This window comes from Sapajus apella, unplaced genomic scaffold, assembly GCF_009761245.1.
Source record: "Sapajus apella isolate SASKATOON/1434 unplaced genomic scaffold, GSC_monkey_1.0 scaffold173, whole genome shotgun sequence".
Lineage (NCBI taxonomy): Eukaryota > Metazoa > Chordata > Mammalia > Primates > Cebidae > Sapajus > Sapajus apella.
The window spans coordinates 491,707-513,398 of NW_022437113.1; the positions used below are offsets into that span (position 1 = coordinate 491,707).

The 21,692-nt window shown below is 60.9% G+C and overlaps 2 protein-coding genes across 3 annotated transcripts in view; one reads left to right on the forward strand and one right to left on the reverse strand.

Annotated features, from left to right (window-relative positions):
- The window catches only part of TMEM59L (transmembrane protein 59 like), an 8,780-nt gene extending 6,561 nt beyond the window's left edge, over positions 1-2,219 (reverse strand). For both annotated transcript variants that reach the window (XM_032267905.1, XM_032267904.1), the window contains exons 1-3: positions 1,952-2,219; positions 951-1,095; positions 773-864 (exon numbers count right to left, since the gene is read on the reverse strand). In XM_032267905.1, the coding sequence (XP_032123796.1) occupies positions 773-864; positions 951-1,095; positions 1,952-2,116 (402 nt within the window). In that variant the 5' untranslated portion in view covers positions 2,117-2,219. The remainder of the gene's footprint in view (positions 1-772; positions 865-950; positions 1,096-1,951) is intronic.
- Positions 2,220-8,113: 5,894 nt separating this feature from the next.
- On the forward strand, positions 8,114-21,679 carry CRLF1 (cytokine receptor like factor 1). Its single transcript, XM_032267906.1, has 9 exons — positions 8,114-8,419; positions 15,037-15,318; positions 15,965-16,094; positions 16,265-16,434; positions 17,518-17,675; positions 17,777-17,945; positions 20,472-20,659; positions 20,804-20,846; positions 21,345-21,679. The coding sequence occupies exons 1-9, from the start codon at positions 8,308-8,310 to the stop codon at positions 21,356-21,358; spliced, it is 1,266 nt and encodes a 421-aa protein (XP_032123797.1). The 5' UTR covers positions 8,114-8,307; the 3' UTR covers positions 21,359-21,679.
- The last annotated feature ends 13 nt before the right edge of the window (positions 21,680-21,692 follow it).

Genomic DNA, 21,692 nt, shown 5'->3' on the forward strand with positions numbered 1-21,692 from the left:
CAGTGCAGTGAGCTCTTCTGAACAGCAGTAAAAGCCTGGAAGGGGTGGAGGAAAATGGGGGAAGCGGGGAAAGGGCTTTCTGGGGAGTCCCAGTCCCTGGATCTCTGGCTATGCTACATGACTTTCTGTGCCTCAGTTTCCCCTGATGCAGCACTGCTTGGACGGCAACAGATGAGCCATTTTGTTTCTTCCACAAGGCAGTGTGTGCGTGCTTTCAAGGCAAGGCTGCTCTGCCCTGAGCTGTGGTTCTGAGCCCCTCCAAGGTGACAGTGACCGCCAGCTCATCCCAGGGGAAGGGCTTAGACCAGCACCTGGCAGCTCTGGGGCCGCCTAAGATGAGTGAGGTAAGGTGTGGCCACGGCCCTGGTGCCTTCAAGTCTTGCCCCTTGCACAGCCCTAAATGTGCGTGACCTGGGAGGTTGCCCCCGGGCACTAAATGGGGGTGACAATGTCCCTTGTGCCTCCAAGTGACACAAGACAATTGGGACAGGTCGAAGTCGGGCCTGAACCAGGAGAGATGTTTGATAAAACAGGGTGGTTTTCTGCCACTTACTCCTGAAAAGGTGGTTGGTGGGGCATGGGGGGCACTGTGCATGTCATAGAGATGGTAACTCAGGCTGGAGATGTGCCAGGGCTGGATCGAGGTCACCCTGCAGGCCTGGGACATCACGCAGATCCTGGCAGAGCCTCTGGACCTGAATGCAGATTTCCCATGGGGCAAAGTGGGTGGGGTCGCAGGAAAAGGGGCCCCAGGCCACAGTAGGAGGCCCACCTTCTGCTCCGGCTCAGGCTCGGGGGACTGGCTCCAGCAGCCGTGGCTGCAAGCCTGCTGCTCTGTCTCCTTCACATAGGCTTCCACGCAGGCTGTGGGAGGTGGGAGGGCGTGACTGGGGTTGGCCCTCCCAGACCACCTCTCCCCGCCCTGGCCCACCCTGCCGGTGGGCCCTCACCTGCTTCACACTCAGTCTGGGTGGCATTGGGCTTGGAGCTCCTGGCCACGAATCGGCAGATGGAGAAGAGGCGGCAGCCACGCTCACAAGCGCTGATCAGAACAGCTCTGTCATAGGGAGACTCGGAGGCGCCCTCCAGCCCCGCCTGGGGTGGGGGGGGACACGGAGCTCAGGACATGGGGAGGGGCAGGAGGGGGTGGACCGGAGCCTTCAGGAGATGCAAGGGAGGGTTTTCCGACTTCCCACCAAATCTAGCCAGATGAGGATGAAGTTGGGGGGAGGCTACAGATATTGGCGGAGGCTCTGAGGAGGGAGATGGGGAGGGAGCTTAAGAAGAGAAATGGACAGTGAAGGTGGAGAGAAATGAGCCTTCCTCCCCAGTCTCCAGGGAGGAGGGGAGAGATGGAGAAGGATTCTCAAACTTGGAGGAGGAGGAGGAGGAGGAGGAGGAGGAGGAGGAGGAGGGGGAGGAGGGGGAGGAGGAGGCTCAGAGGAGGCGGGCAGGCTTAGAGGATAGGGGGAGGCTCAGGCTTAGAGGATGAGGGGAGGCTCCCAGGAGGGGGGAGAGGCTCATAGGAGGTGGTTTTGGTTACACTCAGATCAGACTTGAATCCTGGGGAGTGGTGTATGAGTAGGGGCTGGTACCTCTCAGTGGAGAGGGAAGAGGATGTGGAGGAGGGGGAGGAGTGAGGTGGGGGGACCGTCAGGCCTGAGGGAGCTGGAGGTTGGGTGCTAGAGGGTCCTTGCCCAGCAGAGTGCAGAGGGAGCCCAGGAGGTGGTATCAGCCCTTATCGCAAGGACCTGCATCTCCAAGCCCTCCCCCATCGGAGAGACCCCCTAGCACGTCCCCCACAGGAGGGACATCCCCATCCCCGACCCCTCCCGCCCCAGGTACCCTCCCCCAGTCTCCTCCTGTCATCCAAGAGAAGCCATCCCAACCCCTCCCCTTTCGGAGAGATCCCGCGTACCCCGGCTGGCACCTGGCCCCTCAAGCGCCTCACCTGCGAGGGCCGCGGGCCGAGGTCGCCGTCGCGGCACCGCAGCTGGCAGTTCTGCGTGTCTCCGAGCTGGGGGGCGAAGGGGTCGCGGGCTGATGGCGCGGAGGCCGCGGGCGGAGATGCCAGCAGCAGCAGCAGCAGCGGCGGCATCAGCGCCACCGCAGCCATGGCTGGGCCGAACGCGGGGGGCGCGGGGGACTCCGGCTCCGGCCGGACACGGAGGACGCAGCGGCTGCGGCGGGGACCGGAGCGCTGACGTCACCCGAGCGAAGCAGCCTGGGAAGGGGGGGTGGGAGATGCGGAGAGCGGGCGGGGGAGCTGCGCTGCGGCATCCGCGGGGTGCGGGTCGGGCGGGGCAGGTGCATCGCGGCCCTCACCGTCTGTCCCATCGCGGGGGTCCCAGGACACCTCCCTGGTGCCCACAGGCGGCGGATTTCTGCTGGCGCTAGGGGCCAAAAGGAAATAGATAGGGGGTGGGATGGAGGGGGCTATTCGCCAGGGGTGTTGGGGAGAGCCTGGCGGAGGAGGCAAGGTGTGAGTCGACCCCGCGGGAAAGAGGAGGAAGGGGTGTCCAGGCTACGAGGGTCAGCGAGGACCCTGAGGAGAAGAGCTCCTTGGTGGAGGAGGAGGGAGGGCAGTGGGACTGGAGTCCAACCAGGGAACGGAGAGGGAGGAAGGTGAGAGCCCCAGGACCCGGCAGCTGAGGCCGGACGTCTTCGCCTTTGACACCCAGGTCAGAGAGAGGTGGCAACTTGTGAGCAGTTTGCCTCCTCCGAGAAGCCCTCTGAGCCCCTCCCTTGCTCCTTCAGCTTTGCCTCCTTTTGGTCCAGCCCTGATCTACGGACCTGGGGGATCTGGCCCTGTCTCCCCAAGGCTGGGGACCCCCTGGGCCAGGCCTTAGTGGGAGGGGACCCAGAGGTACCCTCAGGAGCAGGGGGAGGGGCAGCTGCTAAAATTTCTAATTCTCGTGGGAAAACTCGGGGCAAATAGCGACACTTCTGACTTCCACAACCACCACACCCTCGGGTGGTGCGCTGTAGCCCCAGGAGCCGAATCTCGGGTTAGGGTATCCACCCAGCTTCTTCTCCGCCAGGTACGGGAATGGGGACGCCCCTCTAAACCCAGATTCTCTGCAAAGATGCCTCAGCTTTCGCTGGCATCCCTGACGCAGGTGCCTGCAGCGCCGCGCCGCCGCCCGCGCGTCCCCCCCACGCTCCGCCCCCGCAGACGGCCCGGCAGCCTCGCAGGGTCCACGGGTCAGAGGGCACCTCAGGTTCCGGCCCGGAATGAGAGGGTCCGGGGTGGGGGCCTGGCGCACCCGCCCCCCCGTCATGGCCTGCGGCCGCGCTTTCATCTCTGAGGCCCCCGGCCGGCCCCCACGTGGCTTAATCAGGCGCGGCTGTGCCTGGCGGACCCCGAACATCTGGATCCCGGCGCGGCCCCTCCCCCGCCCCGCCCCGCCTCTCCCCTCCCTTTGCCTCCCCTCCCCTCCCCTCCCCTCCCAAGCTAGGCCGCTGCGACCCGGCGGCGAGGGCCTCCAGCCGGCAGTTTGCGCCAGAATCCAGCAGGGGAACTCCGGCTTCTAACCCACCCGCGCGCCAGGCCGGCACCTTGGGAAATAGCCCTGTGCGTTATGACGGCGATACTGTCCCCCATTTCACAGGTGGAAACTTAGGCTCCGGGACGCGTTGACAAAGACAGGATTCAAGCCCACACATGTTAATTCCAGAGGCCCGCCGCGCGCCTAACCCCTCCACAATTACTGTCCTTCATTCATTCCAAACAAAACACTTTTTCTTGCAACAACCGTATAAGATAGGTACTGGTGGCGTTGCCCTTTTCTACAGATGAGGAAAATGAGGCTCAGACTGCAAAGTGGTTCTGTCCAGGTGACAGGGAGAGAAGCAAAGAAAAGCCGGCAGGGCCCTGCCAGTAATGGGAGGGGGCCTTAGGGCATAAGAAGCATCGCTTAAAGCGCATCAGGGAGGAGGAACACCCCGCGCCCTTTTGCAGAAGGGGAAACTGAGGCTGCAGGAGTGGGTCGATTGCCCAGGTTGCCCGAGGGGAGAAGGGAAAAAGGCCGATTGCCGCCCACCCACCCCCCTTTCCGCTGCGCGAGGCCGCTGGGGGGGTGAGCGGAAAGAGGACTTGACTCTGGCCCCCAAGGTGAGCCCCCGCGCCCCTCCTGCTGTTCCCGGGGGAGCCGGTCCAGGTGAGGGGCGGGCGGGCCGGCGGGCGGCCAGGGTCGGGTTTCAGGAAATCCGCCGACATTCCTTCGGGGCTTAAGAGGGAAAGTTGACTCGGCGCCGCCCTCGCCCCCCCCCACTTCCTACCCCCCGGGGCGGCCTGGCCGGGGGCGGCGCGCGGGGGGCGCTGAGGCCGGCCTGGGCGTGAATCAGCGGCAGGCCAGGCGTCCGGGAAGCCACAGCGGCCGAGGTCAAGGCGGGCGTCGGACAAGCGCCCTTTGTCCCTTGCCGCCCTCATCGCGACCCTGCTGACCCCCACCTCCAAGCAGTGTACAGGCTGGGGAGGAGGCAGGGCACCATGGCGCCGGTGGTGGTTGCTGAAGGTTGTTGGGGGAGGAAGGAGGGATGTGACTGCCCCTCCTCCTCCGAGCAGCTGGTGCCTCTTGGGACCCAGACTTCAGAGGCTCCTCAGGGTGCAGACGGGCAGGGAAACTGGCCTCCCTGGGGCAGATCTGCAATCCCCAGGCCAGGTCTCCAGGGCCGGAAGTCCAGAGTACATTAAGCTGAGGACCCAGGCATCCCTGCTCCCCAGGCTCAGCCTCCAGGGCAGAAATTATAAAGCCTAGGGCACACCCAGGCCCCACTTTCCTGTGCCACAGACCTTGAACCAGACATCCACTGTCCCTTAATTCCTGGAAGCACCCGCCTGGAACACCAGGCAGCTAATCCTATACTGGGGGCCCCTGAGGACCCGGCTCTCAGAATGGGAAAGGCAGCTCCGCCCTCTTCCTCCCAGTGGCTGTGGGTCCCCACAGGACCCTGAAGGTCCCATTTCCACTGGCCCCTCCGTGGTGCACCCTCAGTGCCTTGGAATCCCAAGGAAGCTGGGGATGGAGGGTCCCTAACCTAATACCTGTCCTTCAGAGATGACCTTTGAGTGGAGGGTACAGGACTCAGGATGGGTCCCTCCCCCAGCCCAAGGAAAGGCCCACCCTCCATCTGCCCCTTAGACATTCCCAGCCAACTTCAAGGACTTGGGTCAATATTTACCAGAAGTTCCACTGACGAGAGCTCCCTTTTGTCCTCAAGGAGATGATGGAACTGGGGAGGAAGGGGTTAAACTGCTGGGGACCCTAAGGGCTGGGAAGGTTGTATCTTGGGGTCAACTCCCTTTCCCTGAAGTCAAAGGTGTGGGGTAAAGGTCACCCAAGGGCAGAGGTCACACTCCACGGTGGGGCTGGGCAGGACTGGAAAGGGTCCTTCCCCTTATACCGGTAAGGGACAGAGAGGGATGTCTACCAGCTAGGGTTACACAGCCAGACAGAGAGCGAGGGCCAGGCTGGGACCGCAGGCAGCATGACTTGCTGGGACTGAGTTTTCTTGCTACTTAGAGGGACTGAGAATTCTCCATCCTTTCATTTTGCAAATATTTAGTGAGTGCTTCGCCTTTAGCCCTTACTGGGTCCAGCATGGGGTCCAGTGGGGCTAAGGCTGCCCACAGTCTAAAGAAAATCAGTTGCACAATGAATGAAGTGTTTGGAACAGTTGTATTGCAAAAACAATAAAACAAAGTGAAGGAGAAGGAGACTGCTGGGGGAAGGGTGGAGGGCCTCTCTGAGGAGGTGACACTGGACCTGTGACCTGGTGGAAGAGAAGGGGGCTAACTGGGGAAGATGTGGGGAACAGCATTCCCGCAGAGGGAACAGCCAATTCGCAGAGGCCCTTTGATAGTAACAAGCCTGGTATGTTTGGGGAAACAGGGCTCCAGTGGCTGGGGTGGAATGAGGGAGAGGAGGGGGAAGAGGAGAGGGAAAAAGAGGATTGGAGAGGATGGGAGGAGGGAGGCAGGGCAAAGATCTGCTTTTTCTTCTTTTAAAAGCTCCCTGTGCTTGGTGTGCAGAGAAAGGCAGAGAGTTATCAGGGAAGTCCCCGAGGAGGCCGGGAAGGATCCCTAAGGGAGACCGTGGGGTCTGGATCTGAATGGGTTGGGAAGAAGAGGTCAGCGTCTCAGAATGGGGATGTGTTTTGGAACCAGAGCCAACAGGATTTGCTGATGAATTGGACATGAGGGATGAGGGAAGGAGAGAGTTGTCACGCGCGCTTCTAGGTCTCTGCCTTGAGCACCTGGATGGATGGGGGAGCCCTTTAAATGGAGGGGAAAAAAAATCAACATTTTGCTCCAGAAGCCTGAAGTCCTCCCAGGAGTGGGTAAAGGGTCTGTACCCACAGAGAGAGCATCTGCAAACAGGGGCCGTGGGGAGGAGCGTCGAGTATCCTAAAAACTATTCCAGCCAAGAACTGCCACCTCCACTTACCCTTCGGGGCCCCCTGGCAGGTGGGACGATGGCTCTATGTTTCAGAGGGGACAAGCAGGCCTGGGGGTCACCTCTGCTCCAGGAGATCCTGCAGTGCTGTGCTAAGGGTGTAGAGACTTCCACTGCCTTGTATCTTCCCATGGAAGTCCTTAGGCTGGGTGGTGGCCATTGGGCAGAGAAAGAAGCTGAGGCACAAAAGGCCTGGTAAATGGCAGCGTCTCTCTTTGTCCCTCTTCTCCATCCAGAGTTCAGATGGGGCAGGGGCGCCCAGGGCCCCCGTAGGCCCCCATCCCCCAATCTTGTTTTCTGACAGTCTGGAGTCTGAACTGGAGATATAAGTAGGAGAGCGTGGGGCTTCCGTCTTGGGCAGACAAGTGGGTGCTCCTGAGCCCCCCTCAACTTTTACCCCCTTGGCTTGTTGAGGACCGAGGGAGAGAATCCAGGCCCCTAAGGGACTCCTAAAAAAGGGGACTTGGAGGCGTTCCCTCCCCAGCTGGGGGCGGGGCTGCGACCCAAAGTGGGTAACTGCACCCCCTAACTCTCATTTCAGGCACCCCCATCCGCAGCAGCCTTGGAGGCCAGTAACTCTTTATTCCTGGGCACCCGCATCGGGTGGGGACCCGGAGGAGATAGATGAGGCGCCCGGGCCGGGAGGGGTCCCGAAACTCGAGCAATGGCCAAAAATAATAACACGGAGAAGGCTCTTTGCGCAAAAGAAGGAAGACAAACTATGCGTCGCTCCGGGCAGCCGGCGTTACCTGGAGTCGGCGGGCGGCGGCCGCCGGAGCGATTACTCACCGCGTGGCGCACCCCACCCGCGGGCCGCTGAGTGGATTTTTCCGTGGTGGGGTGTGAATAGGTCCCGGGGGGGAGAACTTCTTACCGCTCTCCTCCTGGGAATCCCTCCTACCGCGGTGCGGGACCCTGTTCCCGCGCAGGCCTGGGTCCCCGCTCCCACCGGGGACAACATCTCCCCGTCTGCCCACGCAGGAGCTCCCGCCCCGAGCAACCTCAAACCCATCCCGCGCGTGAGGGGGACAGCGCAGCCAGGGCGAGGGTGAGGGACTCCGTGCCTTCCTGCTTTTTCTCTTTTCTTCCAGCAAAGCTCGGGGCCGACGCTACAGACGGAGAGCCGAAAAAGGGCAGGATGAGGTGGGAGGGCTGGGACCCGCGCGCCGAGGGCGTGGGGCTGGGGGTGACTTTTAGGCCCCTGGGAAGGCAGAGGGGCTGGAGATGGGGGGAGGGGGGGGCCAGGGGCCCGCTGGGGGGGGGGGCGGGGCCAGAGCTGGGGTGGGGGCCGAGACAGAAGATTGGGCGGTGGAGGGGAGAAATGGAGGAGCGGGCAGGGTTGGGGACCGCAGGGGCCACTGAAGAGGCAGCGGGCTGAGAGGAGGGTGCAGGGAAGTGGGCAGGGTTATGGAAACGGTATTGGGGGTGCCGGGTCCCAGACTGGGGGTGGGAAGCCTGGAGCTCGCAGGGTTGGAGAGGGAGGTCCTGGGCCGGTGGGGGTTGATTAGGGGCTCTGGGCCGCTGGACAGGGCGCGCGCAGTTCCCGGTGGGGCGGAGGCCGGACGGGCGGGGCGCGCGGTGCCCGCGGGCTGGCGGGCGGCGGGGAGGCCGGTGCGGGGCCCGCCGCCCCCCCGGGGCCGGGCCGGGCCGGAGGCGGGGCCGGGCGGGGCCAGCGGCGCATTAGCGCCTTGTCAATTCGGCTGCTCAGACTTGCTCTGGCCTCAGCGTCCGCGCCCAGCGACGTGCGGGCGGCCTGGCCCGCGCCCTCCCGCGCCCGGCCTGCGTCCCGCGCCCTGCGCCGCTGCCGCCGAGCCGCCGCCAGCCGCGCGCCCCCGGCAGCGCCGGCCCCATGCCCGCCGGCCGCCGGGGCCCCGCCGCCCAATCCGCGCGGCGGCCGCCGCCGTTGCTGCCCTTGCTGCTGCTCTGCGTCCTCGGGGCGCCGCGAGCCGGATCAGGAGCCCGTGAGTACCCTGCGCCCCACTCCTTCCCCCACGCCAGAGCAGAGGGCGGGCGCCCCGGGGGCAGCCGCGGGGGGAGGGGGCGCAGGCGCCACCTGGACGGCCGGGGAACAAAGGAAAGCGCCCCCGGCGCAGCCCTCGGGGCGCCCTTACCTGCGGGGCGCACGGCGCCGCAGTCCCCTACCCCTAGAGTTCGGCTTCCGCGCCCGAGGCCATCTTACCTGGGCAGCTGGGCCCAGGGTGCCAAGCCAGGCCCCCAGGGGCTGGGGGATCGTGGCCTGGGACCCTCTGCACTCTAGGACGTAGCGGGCGCACGAGTCTGCTTCGGCCGACTCTGAGCTGCGGGGACTGTGGGGCACCGCTCCCAGGCGGGGGCGCACGCGGTTGGCGCGCTGGGTGCGGGTCCCCAGCGGGGCCCCCCCGGTCGGAGGGATGAGCCCCACGGGGAGGGCGGGGCTGGAGGGGGGCCGCTCTGGCCGCCTGGCGCGCTTCCCGGGTTCCCCGGGGACTTGCCTCTCCACGGGCCGGCGCCACCGCCCTCCCACTGCGGGACCCGGCGCACGGGGATCCGCGGAGTCCCCGCCACCGGCGGCTCTTAGAACAGTTTTCGGCCAGGCTGTGTCGGGCGGAGAGCCTCCAGCGAGAGGAATCTTTGTGAGGGAGTGGGTGAGAGGGAGAGAGAGAGCAGGAGCCAGTGAGTCCCGGCACCGGCGGGCCCAAACTTTGAGGTGGCCCACTGGGAACCCGCTGCCCGACGAGCCAAGACCCCCTCCCTGGAGGGACTTCTGGCCTCAGGCACTCTGGGGCCCCCCATCCAAGGAACACCCCCGCAAGGATACATCTCTATATCCAGACCCGCTCTGGGACACACCCAGAGACACAAAGAATCACACTGGCTTGTGGCCCGTCACCCTCGCCCTCAGACTCACGCACACTGCATCCCAGATGTACATTCGCACACCATCGCGGACGCACACACATTCCATCCCTGACACACAATCACGGTCACACACTCATCCCACAGGGGAGGCGACCCAGGGGCACAAAGGCAGGCACGACTCGCCCCAGACGTGCGGTCACTCCACGCACCCCATCCAGGCGCACGGGCCACCCCGGGGGTCGCTGGGCACTCACTGCTCCCAGGCTCACTCACCTTCAGCAGGGCTGTTTGCAGGCTGCCTGTAGGGCTCCTCCGGTTAGGGGCAGTGTCCCGGCATCCTCTGGGGGCACTTGCTGAGAGTGCCCTGGCATCTCCCCTGCATCTGAGCAGGTGAGGGTTTACCTCGGACCCTCCCAGGGCCCCTGACGGCTCTGCCAGGTGGTGGGCAGCGGCTGTGAGCGCCAAGCTTTGTTTTCCAGTCAGTAGAGCAGCAGGCGAAGGTGTGGGGGCGGGGGGGGTTGTTAAGTGTGTTTTTTCCTTTAAGGGGGAAGAAATTAAATAAAAGATTCTCACACCTCGGCAATATGTTTCTACTTACGGTGTGTCTTAGCACCTGACCAGCAGGCGGGTGGGTCGTAAAGTGTCTGCAGGTACCAGCGGGATGGGAGGTGGGGACCCCCGTGGGGACCCTGGGATGGGGGCCACCCTTCCGCCCTGGTTGCAGAGAATCTCACACTTTTCCCTTTTAAAACACATGGTGTTCCTTTTTAATAACGGCAGTGGCTCCAGATTGGGAAAAGAGGAGAGAAAAAACTTTTAAAGGCCCCAGCTCTTCGGGAAAGGGAGGCAGGGAGTGAAAACGGGGCTGTTGAAAAGCCCAACCTAGGGATCTGCTTTGGGGAGCCCTCTAGGAGGCCCTCCAAACCAAGCCAAGTCCCCCCCACCTCAGGCTCAGTGGGCTGTTCCCAGCTGCTCCCCCGCCTGGCCTGGAATGTGTGCGTCCCTGTCCCCAGCGCCTTACCCCATTGTTTTCGGAGGCCGGGAGGGAGTGCCAAGCCACCCGGGACCCCAGAGCTGGGAAGGCCTGTCATCTTTACAGTTCCGGGAGCTGTGGGCTTCTGAGCTCTCTGGACATTGGATCCAATCACAGCTCATTGATCTCCCCAGCAAGGAGAATGTATTTCTCCTCCCATTTCACGGAAGAGAACAGTGAGAACTGGAGAGGGGAAGTCGATTGCCCAGGTTCTCCCACTGGGGTTGCGAACGGGAGGAGAAAGCGTCCTTCTGACCTTGCCTACTAGGGCTAAGGGGGTGGGAGACTGGCCTGCCCAGGCCCGTCTGGCCTTGCCCTGCCCCCCTCCACCCGTGGCCGCCCGGTGTCCCCCGCCCAGCCCCGGGAGGGCAGCTGCAGCTGCTGGCAAGTGAGCCACGCCAGCCCAGGCCAGCCGGGCGTGGCAGAGGGGCAGTGCCCCCTAGCCAGGACCCCCCAGAGAGCCCCTTCCTGGCCAGGCCACGGTGGTGGGTGGGGGAGCAGGAGGGGCGTGACCCACTCTAGGAGGGCTGAGAGGGGCCTGGGGTCCGGGCAGGCCTGGCCGTGCCTCCCACTCTGCTGGGGGGGGGGGGGCCCAGGCAGGAAGCGGTGGGTGGGCCAGGGCAGAGACGCTGGCACGCCCGAGTTCATGCCGAAGGAATTCCGAATTAGCGGGCGGCTGGCTGCCTGGGACCTCCAGGGCGGCCCCCTGGCCCCCGCCCCCCTCGGCCGCCCCCGCCTCCTCGGCTCTGGCCCGCTCAGCCGGCTCCTTCGCACGGACGCGGAGACCTCCGGCGAGCCCTGGGCCAAGCCCCAAGCGCAACTGCGATTCCAGGCTCCAGCAAGACAGCCCTCTAGCCAAGTTTGCCCCGGAAAATCATCAGGGCCGGCCCAAGAACCGTGTCCACTCCACTTCGCCCATCGGGGGCAGTGAGGGCAAGTGCAGGGCAGCCGCTGGCATTCAGGGGACCTCCCGGGGGGCCGGGATCACCCTGTCCTTGGCTGCCATCTCTGCGCGATGGGCTGCCCCTACCTCCTGCAGTCTCTTCTCCCAGCGGCCTGGGGAGCCCTTTTGAATGCAGATCTCACCGCGCCCGTCCCTCCCCTGCTCAGAACCCTGGAATCCCTCCTCCTACAGGTCAGGGTCTCTGATCTCTCAAACCTCATTTCCCACCGCTCCTGCCCCAGGACCTTGGCACTTCCCTGGACACACTCTGTTGGATAATGTCACAGTGACTGCCCCTACATTATTCACGTCTCTACTCAAAGGTCACTTCCCCAGACAGGCCTCGGGAGCTTCTGCCACTGCTTTTTCTGGCCCCTGCTTTACACTCTCCCCTAATTAATGTCTTCGATATTTATTTGTTCCGTTTTCCTGCTGCTTCCTTGGATTTGATGCCCGCAATGGCAGGACTTTTGTCCTTGGTCTTTGGTCATTGCCCTGGTGCCCATAGATATTGACACACTATAGGTACCTGTGAATGAACAGATGAATCAAATGAGTCACTGAACAAAGGGATGGATGAGTCTTTGCAACCACTCTTAGTGGAACGAGAGGCCCCTTTCCAAAGACTCAGAGAAGTAAAACACTGAGGCCAGGTGCCCTGGCTTGTGCCTGTCATCCCAGCACTTTGAGAGGCCGAGGCAGGTGGATCACTGGAGGTCAGGAGTTCGAGACCAGCCTGGGCAACATGGTGAAACCCCATCTCTACTAAAAATACAAAAATTAGCCATGGAGGTTATAGTGAGCTGAGATTGTGCCACTACACTCCAGCCTGGGTGACAGTGAAACCCTGTCTTAAAACACTGAGACTTTCACGGCGAGCTGGGGGCATTTGAATCTGGGTCAACTTAGTTTAAAGATCTCATGGGAAAATATTGTCTCCAACAATACTTCCTCTCAAACGACCCCATGAGGTTTGTTTTGTTGCTTTTTATAAATTTAAATTGATTTTTTTTTCTTTTCTGAGACAGGGTCTCACTGTCACCCAGGCTGGACTGCAGTGGTGAGGCAATCATGCCTCACTGCAGCCTCAACTTCACAGGCTCCAGCGATCCTCCTGCCTCAACCTCCCAAGTAGCTGAGACCACAGGCACGTGCCACCACCCTCCCCCCACCCACAATCCAGCTAATTTTTGTATTTTTGGTAGAGACAGCATTTCACCATGTTGCCCAGGCTGGTCTCAAACTCCTGACCTCATGTGATCCTCCCGCCCCAGCCTCCCAAAGTGCTGGGATTACAGTCATGAGCCACCACACCCAGCCAACCCCATGATATTGATGTCATGAGGCCCACTTCCCAAATAGAGAAACGGACTCAGAGAGGCATCCGGAGGTTGGCCTGGGCACCCCCTCCTCCTCTGGGCCTTGGTTTCCCCATGGACAAAACAGGTTCCTCTTAGGTTCTGGTCTCAAGAAGGGGAGCTCCTGGGCTGCCCTGATGGCCAGCAGGAGAGGAGGCATCAACCACCCATGGGCGTCCCCAGGGCTCCTGTGCCCAGCACCTGACACCACACCACCTAGTTCATGAAGTCCCCTTCCCCTCTCACTTTCACAGTTGCCCAGGAGACAAAGAGCTTTCTCATTCCCACTTTGCAAATGAAGAAAACTGAGTTGAGGGAAAGAACGATGATGTCTAGTCCTTTTGGATAGGAGTTGGGGACATGCAGTTTGCCAGGGCTGCCTTTAGTTCCAGAGGTAGGCAGTGTGGAGCAGAACTTTGTAGACCAGAAAATCTGGGCGTAACTAGGATGGCCTTCCCTCATTGCAGCAAGGGAGCTCGATCTTTCAGAGCCAAAGTTTTTTTTTTTGTTTGTTTGTTTGTTTTTTTTTGAGTCGGAGTTTCGCTCTTGTTACCCAGGCTGGAGTGCAATGGCGCGATCTCAGCTCACCGCAACCTCCGCCTCCTGGGTTCAGGCAATTCTCCTGCCTCAGCCTCCTGAGTAGCTGGGACTACAGGCACGCGCCACCATGCCCAGCTAATTTTTTGTATTTTTAGTAGAGACGGGGTTTCACCATGTTGACCAGGATGGTCTCGATCTCTTGACCTCGTGATCCACCCGCCTTGGCCTCCCAAAGTGCTGGGATTACAGGCGTGAGCCACCGCGCCCGGCGAGCCAAAGTTTTTTTATCCTTAGCATGAGAAGCATTGGCTGAGAAAATGGAGGTAAAGTCTTAGCACAGTATTTAGAACACAAGTGCTCAATAAAAGGTGCTTGTAGGCTGGGCACGGTGGCTCACACCAGTCCATCCAAGCACCTTGGGAGGCTGAGGCAGGAGGATCACGTTCAGGAGTTCAAGACCCGTCCGACCAACATGGTGAAACCCCATCAGTACTAAAAACACAAAAATTAGGCAGGTGTGGTGGCGTGCACCTGCAATCCCAGCTACTCAGGAGGCTGAGGAAGGAGAATCACTTGAATCCGGGAGGCAGAGGTTGCAGTGAGCCAAGATCACACCATTGCACTCCAGCGTGGGTGACAGAGGAAGACTGTCTCAAAAAATAATGAAATTAACAAAATTAAAATTTTTAAAAGGTGCTCTTAATCATTCAAGTAAGGATCGGGGCTTTCATTTGAAGCAATGCCCTCCGCCGACAGAAACACCTACTATGTGTGAAGCTCTGGGAGTATCACAGGAAGAACCCACAATCCTTTTGTTTCTAATTGCCAAAAAAGAAAAATGAAATGAGAATGAAAAATAAAGAAGGCTAGGCACAGTGGCTCGTGCCTGTGATCCCAGCACTTTGGGAAGCCAAGGTGGGAGGATCGCTTGAGCCCGGGAGATTGAGGCTGCAATGAGCTATGATCGTGCCATCGCACTCCAGCCAGATCAGCGTGAGACCCTGTTGCTAAGAAAAGAAAAATCAAAGCGCATTGGCTCACTCCTGTATTTCCAACACTTTGGGAGGCCGAGGCGGGTGGATTGCTTGAGGTCAGTTCAAGATCAGCCTGCCCAACATGGTGAAACCCCATCTCTACTAAAAATACAAAAATTACCTGGGCACAGTGGCAGGCACCTGTAATCCCAGCTACTCGGGAGGTGGAGGTTGCAGTGAGCTGAGATGATACCATTGCACTCCAGCTAGGGCAACAGACTGAGACGCCTCAAAAAAAAAAAAAAAAAACAGCCCAGGCACAGTGGCTCATGCCTGTAATCCCAGCACTTCTGGGGGCCAAGACTGGTGGATCATGAGGGGTCAGGAGTTCAAGACTAGCCTGGCCAACATAGTGAAACCCCGTTTCTACCAAAAGTACAAAAATTAGCCGGGCACGGTGGCAGGCACCTGTGATCCCAGCTGCTCGGGAGGCTGAGGCAAGAGAATTGCTTGAACTTGGGTGGCAGAGGTTGCAGTGAACTGAGATCTCGCCACTGCACTCCGATGTGCAAAGCAAGAGTCACTGGATCTGAATGAGCTTTATGCCTGAGTTGTGTGACCCCTCAGAACCTTGAGCACCTCAGTGATGAGGTTTTGGGAGGATCCATTGTTGGCGTCAGACAGACCTGGACAACTCCAGGTTTGTCAGTTTGGCCGCCAGTGTTGGCCTGGACATTTAACCCAACTGATTCTCAGTTTTTCTATCTGTAAAATGGGGGACTGTCATTAACAGCAGCTTCTCAGGACCACCATGAACCCTGGAGGTCCTGGCATGGTCCGGGGCTCAGAGGGTCTCCGCCCCCGCCTGACACGTGCTCCTCTTTGACCCCAGACACAGCAGTGATCAGCCCCCAGGATCCCACGCTTCTCATCGGCTCCTCCCTGCAGGCCACCTGTTCAGTGCACGGAGACCCACCAGGAGCCACCGCTGAGGGCCTCTACTGGACCCTCAACGGGCGCCGCCTGCCCCCCGAGCTCTCCCGGGTGCTCAACACCTCCACCCTGGCCCTGGCCCTGGCCAACCTCAACGGGTCCAGGCAGCAGTCGGGGGACAACCTCGTGTGCCACGCCCGAGATGGCAGCATCCTGGCTGGCTCCTGCCTCTATGTTGGCCGTAAGTGGGCACCCAGGACACCCCAGGGGTAGCTCTTGGGAGTGGCATCTCCCTCTGGAGAGAGGCATGAATCGTGGGCCCTCTGACCTGGGGCTAAGCAGTGGGCAACTGGCACGGCTATGCAGGTCTAGGTGGGAATGAGAACCTGGAGACCCAGTCAGGCACAGTGGCTCATGCTTGTAATCCCAGCACTTTGGGAGGCCAGGGCAGGCAGATTACTTGAGGCCAGGAGTTCGAGACCAGCCTGGCCAAAATGGCGGAAACTCTGTCTCTACTAAAAATACAAAAATTAGACAGGCATGCTGACAGGTGCCTATAATCCCAGCTACTCCAGAGGCTGAGGCAGGAGAATTGCTTGAACCCGGGAGGTGGAGGTTGTAGTGAGCTGAGATCGCACCACTGCACTCCAGCCTGGGCAACAGAGGGAGACTTTGCCTAGAAAAAAATAAAAGAACCTGGAGACTGAGTCACCAGCCTCTCCATTGCCCGTGCAGGTGTCACCAACCATGCTGGCATCTCTCAGCATGGGGCTGAGATGGTCCTATCTGCCCTTGGTGGGGGCCTGGCGGGCAGGCAGCAACCCCTCGGCCCAGGCTCAACTGGTCCAGACCCTCAGCCTGCTTCCTGCACCCTCCCCCTCTCCTAGTGCCCCCAGAGAAACCCTTCAACATCAGCTGCTGGTCCAAGAACATGAAGGACTTGACCTGCCGCTGGACGCCAGGGGCCCACGGGGAGACCTTCCTCCACACCAACTACTCCCTCAAGTACAAACTTAGGTTGGTGGTGGCCCGAGGGCCATGTGTGTGTCCCAGGCTGGCTGCATGACCTTGATGAACGCGGACCCTCTCTGAGCCCTCATGTCTTCTCTGCACCCTGAGGCTGCCATGGTGAGATCTGGGGACCAGAAGGAACCCTCATTCGTCCTGTCCCCCTCCCATCCCCACAGGTGGTACGGGCAGGACAACACATGTGAGGAGTACCACACAGTGGGCCCTCACTCCTGCCACATCCCCAAGGACCTGGCTCTCTTTACGCCCTATGAGATCTGGGTGGAGGCCACCAACCGCCTGGGCTCGGCCCGCTCCGATGTGCTGACGCTGGATATTCTGGACGTGGGTGAGCCCCCAGTGTCCACCAGCCCCTTCCCTCAGCACCAGCCCAGCCCACCAGGCAACCAGAGGGGTCCCTTGCACCTTCTCATTTCTCCTGGGGTCCCGCCTGCCCCTCCCCAGCCGTAACGGCAACTCCTGGGCTGTCCCTGCTGGTCGGAGGGGAGGTAGGTAAGTGGCTGAGCATCCACTCATCAGTCCGCAGCCAGGATACCCCCACTCCTCGGAAAACACCTGGCCTGGCCACCTCCCCCTCGGCAGCCCAGGTGTGCAGGAGGGGGCCCTGGGGAGAGGGAAAGGGGCGCCCAGGTCGGGAGGCGCCCCAGGAAGCCGAGGCCTGGAGCTGGGGGGCGCAGGGCGGGAGGCAGGAAATGGATGATCTGTGAGCAGAATTGAGCCTAATCTAATTAGGGTGTTTCTCAGCCCCAAGCAGGCCTGTGCCTTAACCCTTTCAGCCCCTCACCAAGGCCTCAGGGAGAGGCGGGCTCACGCTGCTGCCCTCAGGGGCCCCCAGAAGGATCCTCAGCACCCTCAACACACACACCGCCCGCAGGGTTGTAGCCACCATCCCTGCCCCCACTAGCTTGCTTCACTCTTCCCCACATCCTAAAGCTACAATGAGAAGGTTCTAAGCCTCAGTTGCTTCTCTGCACCCAGCAAAATGTCACATCAAAGATTCTGGTAAAAGCGGAAGGGAGGTGGAAGTGGGGAGGTAGTGGCAGGGGTTCCCAGAAGGCTGGCAGCCTGACAGCCACCCGGCCTCCTAAGCACGATAGTAATGATATCATCAGCCCTGCCGTGTCCGCTTTCCCATAGTGAGATGAAGATCGGATTGTTTCTCCAGTCACAGATAATAATGGTGATAACAGCTAACGTTAATTAGGTGCTGAGTGTTTCTGCAATATTATTTATCGTGTAATCCACCAGTCCTGGGGGTGGGGGCAGAGGGAGGAGGAGGAAAACAGGCAGGTGCCACCTAGGCCACGTGGCCTGGGCCGCGCTTCTGGGGGGAGCTCAACCCAGACAGTCCCCGGCTGAGGGGGGCCTGAGAGCGATTCCCCGCATCACAGTGACCAGGTCCGCCCCGCAGTGACCACGGACCCCCCGCCCGACGTGCACGTGAGCCGCGTCGGGGGCCTGGAGGACCAGCTGAGCGTGCGCTGGGTGTCGCCACCCGCCCTCAAGGATTTCCTCTTTCAAGCCAAATACCAGATCCGCTACCGAGTGGAGGACAGTGTGGACTGGAAGGTGCCCCGCCCCTTCCCTGGCTCCGCCCCCGCTCCTGCCAGGCCCCGCCCCCGCTCCTGCCAGGCCTCGCCCCCTGCTCTGACCCTGTTCTCACTGCTCAGGTGGTGGATGATGTGAGCAACCAGACCTCCTGCCGCCTGGCCGGCCTGAAACCCGGCACCGTGTACTTCGTGCAAGTGCGCTGCAACCCTTTCGGCATCTACGGCTCCAAGAAAGCGGGGATCTGGAGTGAGTGGAGCCACCCTACAGCCGCCTCCACCCCCCGCAGTGGTGAGCACCACCCCCCAGGGCTGTGTGATTCAGGGGCCAGCCCCAAACCAGCTAGAGCCTCTGTTTCCTTCTCTTTTTTTCCTTTGAGACGCAGTCTCGTTCTGTCACGCGGTGGCGTGATCGCCACTCACTGCAACCTCCGCGTTCCGGGTTCAAGCGACTCTCCTGCCTCAGCCTCCCGAGTAGCTGGGACTACAGGCACGCGCCAACATGTATAGTTAATTTTTTTATTTTTCCGTAGTGATGGGGTTTCACCATGTTGGCCAGGCTGGTCTCCAACTCCCGACCTCAGGTGAACCACCCACCTCGGCCTCCCAAAGTGCTGGGATTATAGATGTGAACCACCGTGCCTGGCCGTGGTGGTGGTTGTCGTTGTTGTTGTTTTTGAGACAGAGTCTTACTCTGTGGCCCAGGCTGGAGTGCAATGGTGCGGTCTGGGCTCACTGCAACCTCCGCCTCTCGGGTTCAAGCGATTCTCCTGCCTCAGCCTCCTGAGTAGCTGGGACTACAGGCACTCGCCACCATGCCCAGCTAATTTTTGTATTTTTTAGTAGAGACGGGGTTTCACCATGTTGGCCAGGCTGGTCTCGACCTCCTGACCTCAGGTGATCCACCCGCCTCCACCTCCGAACGTGCTGGGATTACAGGTGTGAGCCACAGTGCTCAGTCGGTTTCCTGGTTGTCTCCAAGAGAGCAGAGGTCTCAAGCTGGTGACTCCCCACCACCCCCAGGGCTGAATGTGGCCTTCGATCTATTTCTTTTGGTCTGTTATTTGAAAAAAAAAAAAAAAAAAAAGGCAAAAAAAACCTTTTACCTATTTGTAGAAATTCAAAAACAGGAAGTTTTTACACAAAAATATCCTAGATACGCTAGAAAAATTAATTCTCTAGAAAATGTAACAGCATGGCCCACAGCCCCCACCAGCAGCCGCCATCCCTTCTTGGGACCCTCACTCTCCATTTGCCCATCCACACCTGGCCTGTTCTGCCCACTTAGACTCCCTCCTAAGAGAGCCAGCGAGTTGGAGACCCCTGCTTCTAAGGCCAATGGGCTGTCAACTCACTTTGATGGGCCTCAGTTTCCCCTTCTGATCAAAGCAGGGGGATGGGAATGATTAGGTGCCTGAGTCTGCCTCCTCTTGCTGTCTTGGGCTTTCTCTGGGTCCACAGACCTCTAGTCTCCCTTTTGTGAAATGAAACGAAAGCTGTTACTTGGAATGTCTGGCCTCTGTTTCCCCATCTGGAAAGTGGGGACGAGAATCTCACTGGCCTTGGGCTGTTGTGAGGGTTGGATGACATAATTTGTGGCAAGTACCCACACGGTGGGTGTCACCTAAGTGCCTGCAGGCAGCAGGCATGGAGGTACTCACTGTCGGGTCCCCCCCACCCCAGGGTTTCTCTGCAAGGGAGACCGCTTTTTCTCAGGTGAGGACACTGAGGCTCTAGGAGGTCACATGGGTCTGAACTCAGTTCACAGGAAGTCCAAGCTCACGCTGGCTCGTGAGATGACAGGGAAACTGAGGCCCAGAGAGCGTCCCAGAGCTAGGGAGGGGTAGAGTCAGGCTCCAGCCAGCTCCACAGCCCCTATCCCGGGCCCCTCCAGGTTTGGGGGTGGGCGGGAGCAAGCGCAGCCGGGAGGGGCCTGAGCCTTGGCCCCTGCTCGTGCCCGGCACCTGTGATTCTTGCACAGGAGCCAGCAGGCCGCTGCAACCGCAGGGGAGGCCGGGGAGGCCGGGGAGGCCAGCAGGGGCGGCGGGGGCCGCGGCCGTGCCAGGGCCTGTCAGCGGGTCCCCGGCTTTATTTATGACGTGAGGCCGATGTCCTTATCCGCCGGCCTGCTGGGGGCTGGCTGCAGCCGGCAGCTGGACCGACAGGCCGGCCTCCCACCTGGCCTTCCCGGCCCACTCCTTGTCCCATGGGCCCATGCTGGGGACTGTCCCGGGGGTCATCTTGCACTCCGTCTCCCTTCATCTGTCACTCTTCCCCTGTGCCTCTGTCTTGATCTCTTTGTCCCTGTGTCCCCACGGATTCTGCCCTACCCTGGTCAGGCCCTTCCCTCCTAGGCTGACCCCCTTGGCTTTCACGCACCCTGCGTCTCCATCTCTCATCCCTGGCCCAGGCTCGCTCTCTCATCAGTGCCTCTTTCTCTTTCTGTCTTTCTCTTTTTCAGCCCCCTGCACTGTTTGTCTGTCTCTGCGTCTCATCTCCCCCGTCCTGGCCTCTCTCCTTCTCCCCTCCTCCCACTCCACTCGCACCTGGCTCAGGCCACAGGAATCGGGTTCCCGGAGGAGATGTGGAGGAGGAGCCCCTTCCTTCCCCCGCCCCCCCACCTCCCCAGGGACGCAGCCGGGCCAGGGGCGCAGCTGGGCTGCTGTGCAGGGCCGCAGGGAGGACCCGGTCCCTGAGAAACGTGGAGGGAGGTTCCCCGAGGGGAACTCGGTCCTGCCGCGCCGGGGGTCTTCCCTCTCCTGCCCGCGCGCGTCCCCTGCCGGGCGCGCCCTGACACTGCCGCTCCGCCCACCACCAGAGCGCCCGGGCCCGGGCGGCGGGGCGTGCGAGCCGCGGGGCGGAGAGCCGAGCTCGGGGCCGGTGCGGCGCGAGCTCAAGCAGTTCCTGGGCTGGCTCAAGAAGCACGCGTACTGCTCCAACCTCAGCTTCCGCCTCTACGACCAGTGGCGAGCCTGGATGCAGAAGTCGCACAAGACCCGCAACCAGGTAGGAAGGAGGGACCCGCGGGCGTGGGCGTGGAGACGGGGACGGGGAACTGGGGGGCGCAGGCGACAGGGGAGGGAGAAGCAAGCAGGCTGTGAACGCAGGTCTGCAGCCCCCACGACACCTCTGCCTTCCTTCCAAGCACAGGACGAGGGGATCCTGCCCTCGGGCAGACGGGGCACGGCGAGAGGTAAGGTGGGTCCGAATGGGTGGGCGGGAGGGAGCAAGAAGGCGGGGGTCCCCTTTTGGTGGCTTGCTCACACCCTCACATCCGCCAACCTCAGCCTGAGTCGCTGAGATGGAATCCGCCCTCTTCCTTTTATTCATCAGCATGTACTTACCACGTACTGTATTACTGGCATTGTTGGCCTAAGAACAGTCAATGCCCTGAAAATGTCCGTAGGGGAATCTCCTCTGAAATGAATGAACATACCCACCCTAGTTAGCAGCATGGGCGCCTACTGCATGCTGGCCCCGTGCCAAGTGCTTTACCTGCAAACGATGGAATGCTCAGATAGCCTGCCTTCTCCGATGGGGAAGCCAAGGTCCAGAGACGGGCAAAACCCTGCCCAAAGCCACACAGCCAGAAGCGGTGGAGACAGGACCCGAATGGGGGCTTCTTCAGTGGCTCTGTGGTTCAGGCCTCTCCCGGGCTCCCTGCTTAGCTCCCCTTCCCCTCTGCCTACAGGTCCTGCCAGATAAGCTCTAGGGGCTCAGGCCACCCTCCTTGCCACCGGAGTTGGAGAGGCCAAACCCAAACTGGGGCCACCTCTGTACCCTCACTTCAGGGCACCTGAGCCCCCTCAGCAGGAGCTGGGGTGGGCACTGAGCTCCAATGGCCTTAACAGCTCTGACTCCCACATGAGGCCAGCTTCGGGTGCACCCCAGTGGGGGTGTGTGAGGGTTGGCTGAGTTACCTAGAACCCCTGCCAGGGCTGGGGGTGAGAACGGAAGTCACTTCCCCCTACCCAGGGCCCCTCCAAAATAGTCCTTTTAAATAAATGAGCTATTTAGGTGCTGTGATTGTGAAGGTGAG

What these genes read in the sequence shown, in the direction of transcription:
- CRLF1 (XM_032267906.1), top strand. Translation starts at nt 8,308, where the DNA reads ATGCCCGCCGGCCGCCGGGGCCCCGCCGCCCAATCCGCGCGGCGGCCG. An exon ending in GCGAGCCGGATCAGGAGCCC is followed by an intron (nt 8,420 to 15,036) that starts GTGAGTACCCTG and finishes CTTTGACCCCAG; the next exon opens with ACACAGCAGTGATCAGCCCC. An exon ending in CTCCTGCCTCTATGTTGGCC is followed by an intron (nt 15,319 to 15,964) that starts GTAAGTGGGCAC and finishes CCCCTCTCCTAG; the next exon opens with TGCCCCCAGAGAAACCCTTC.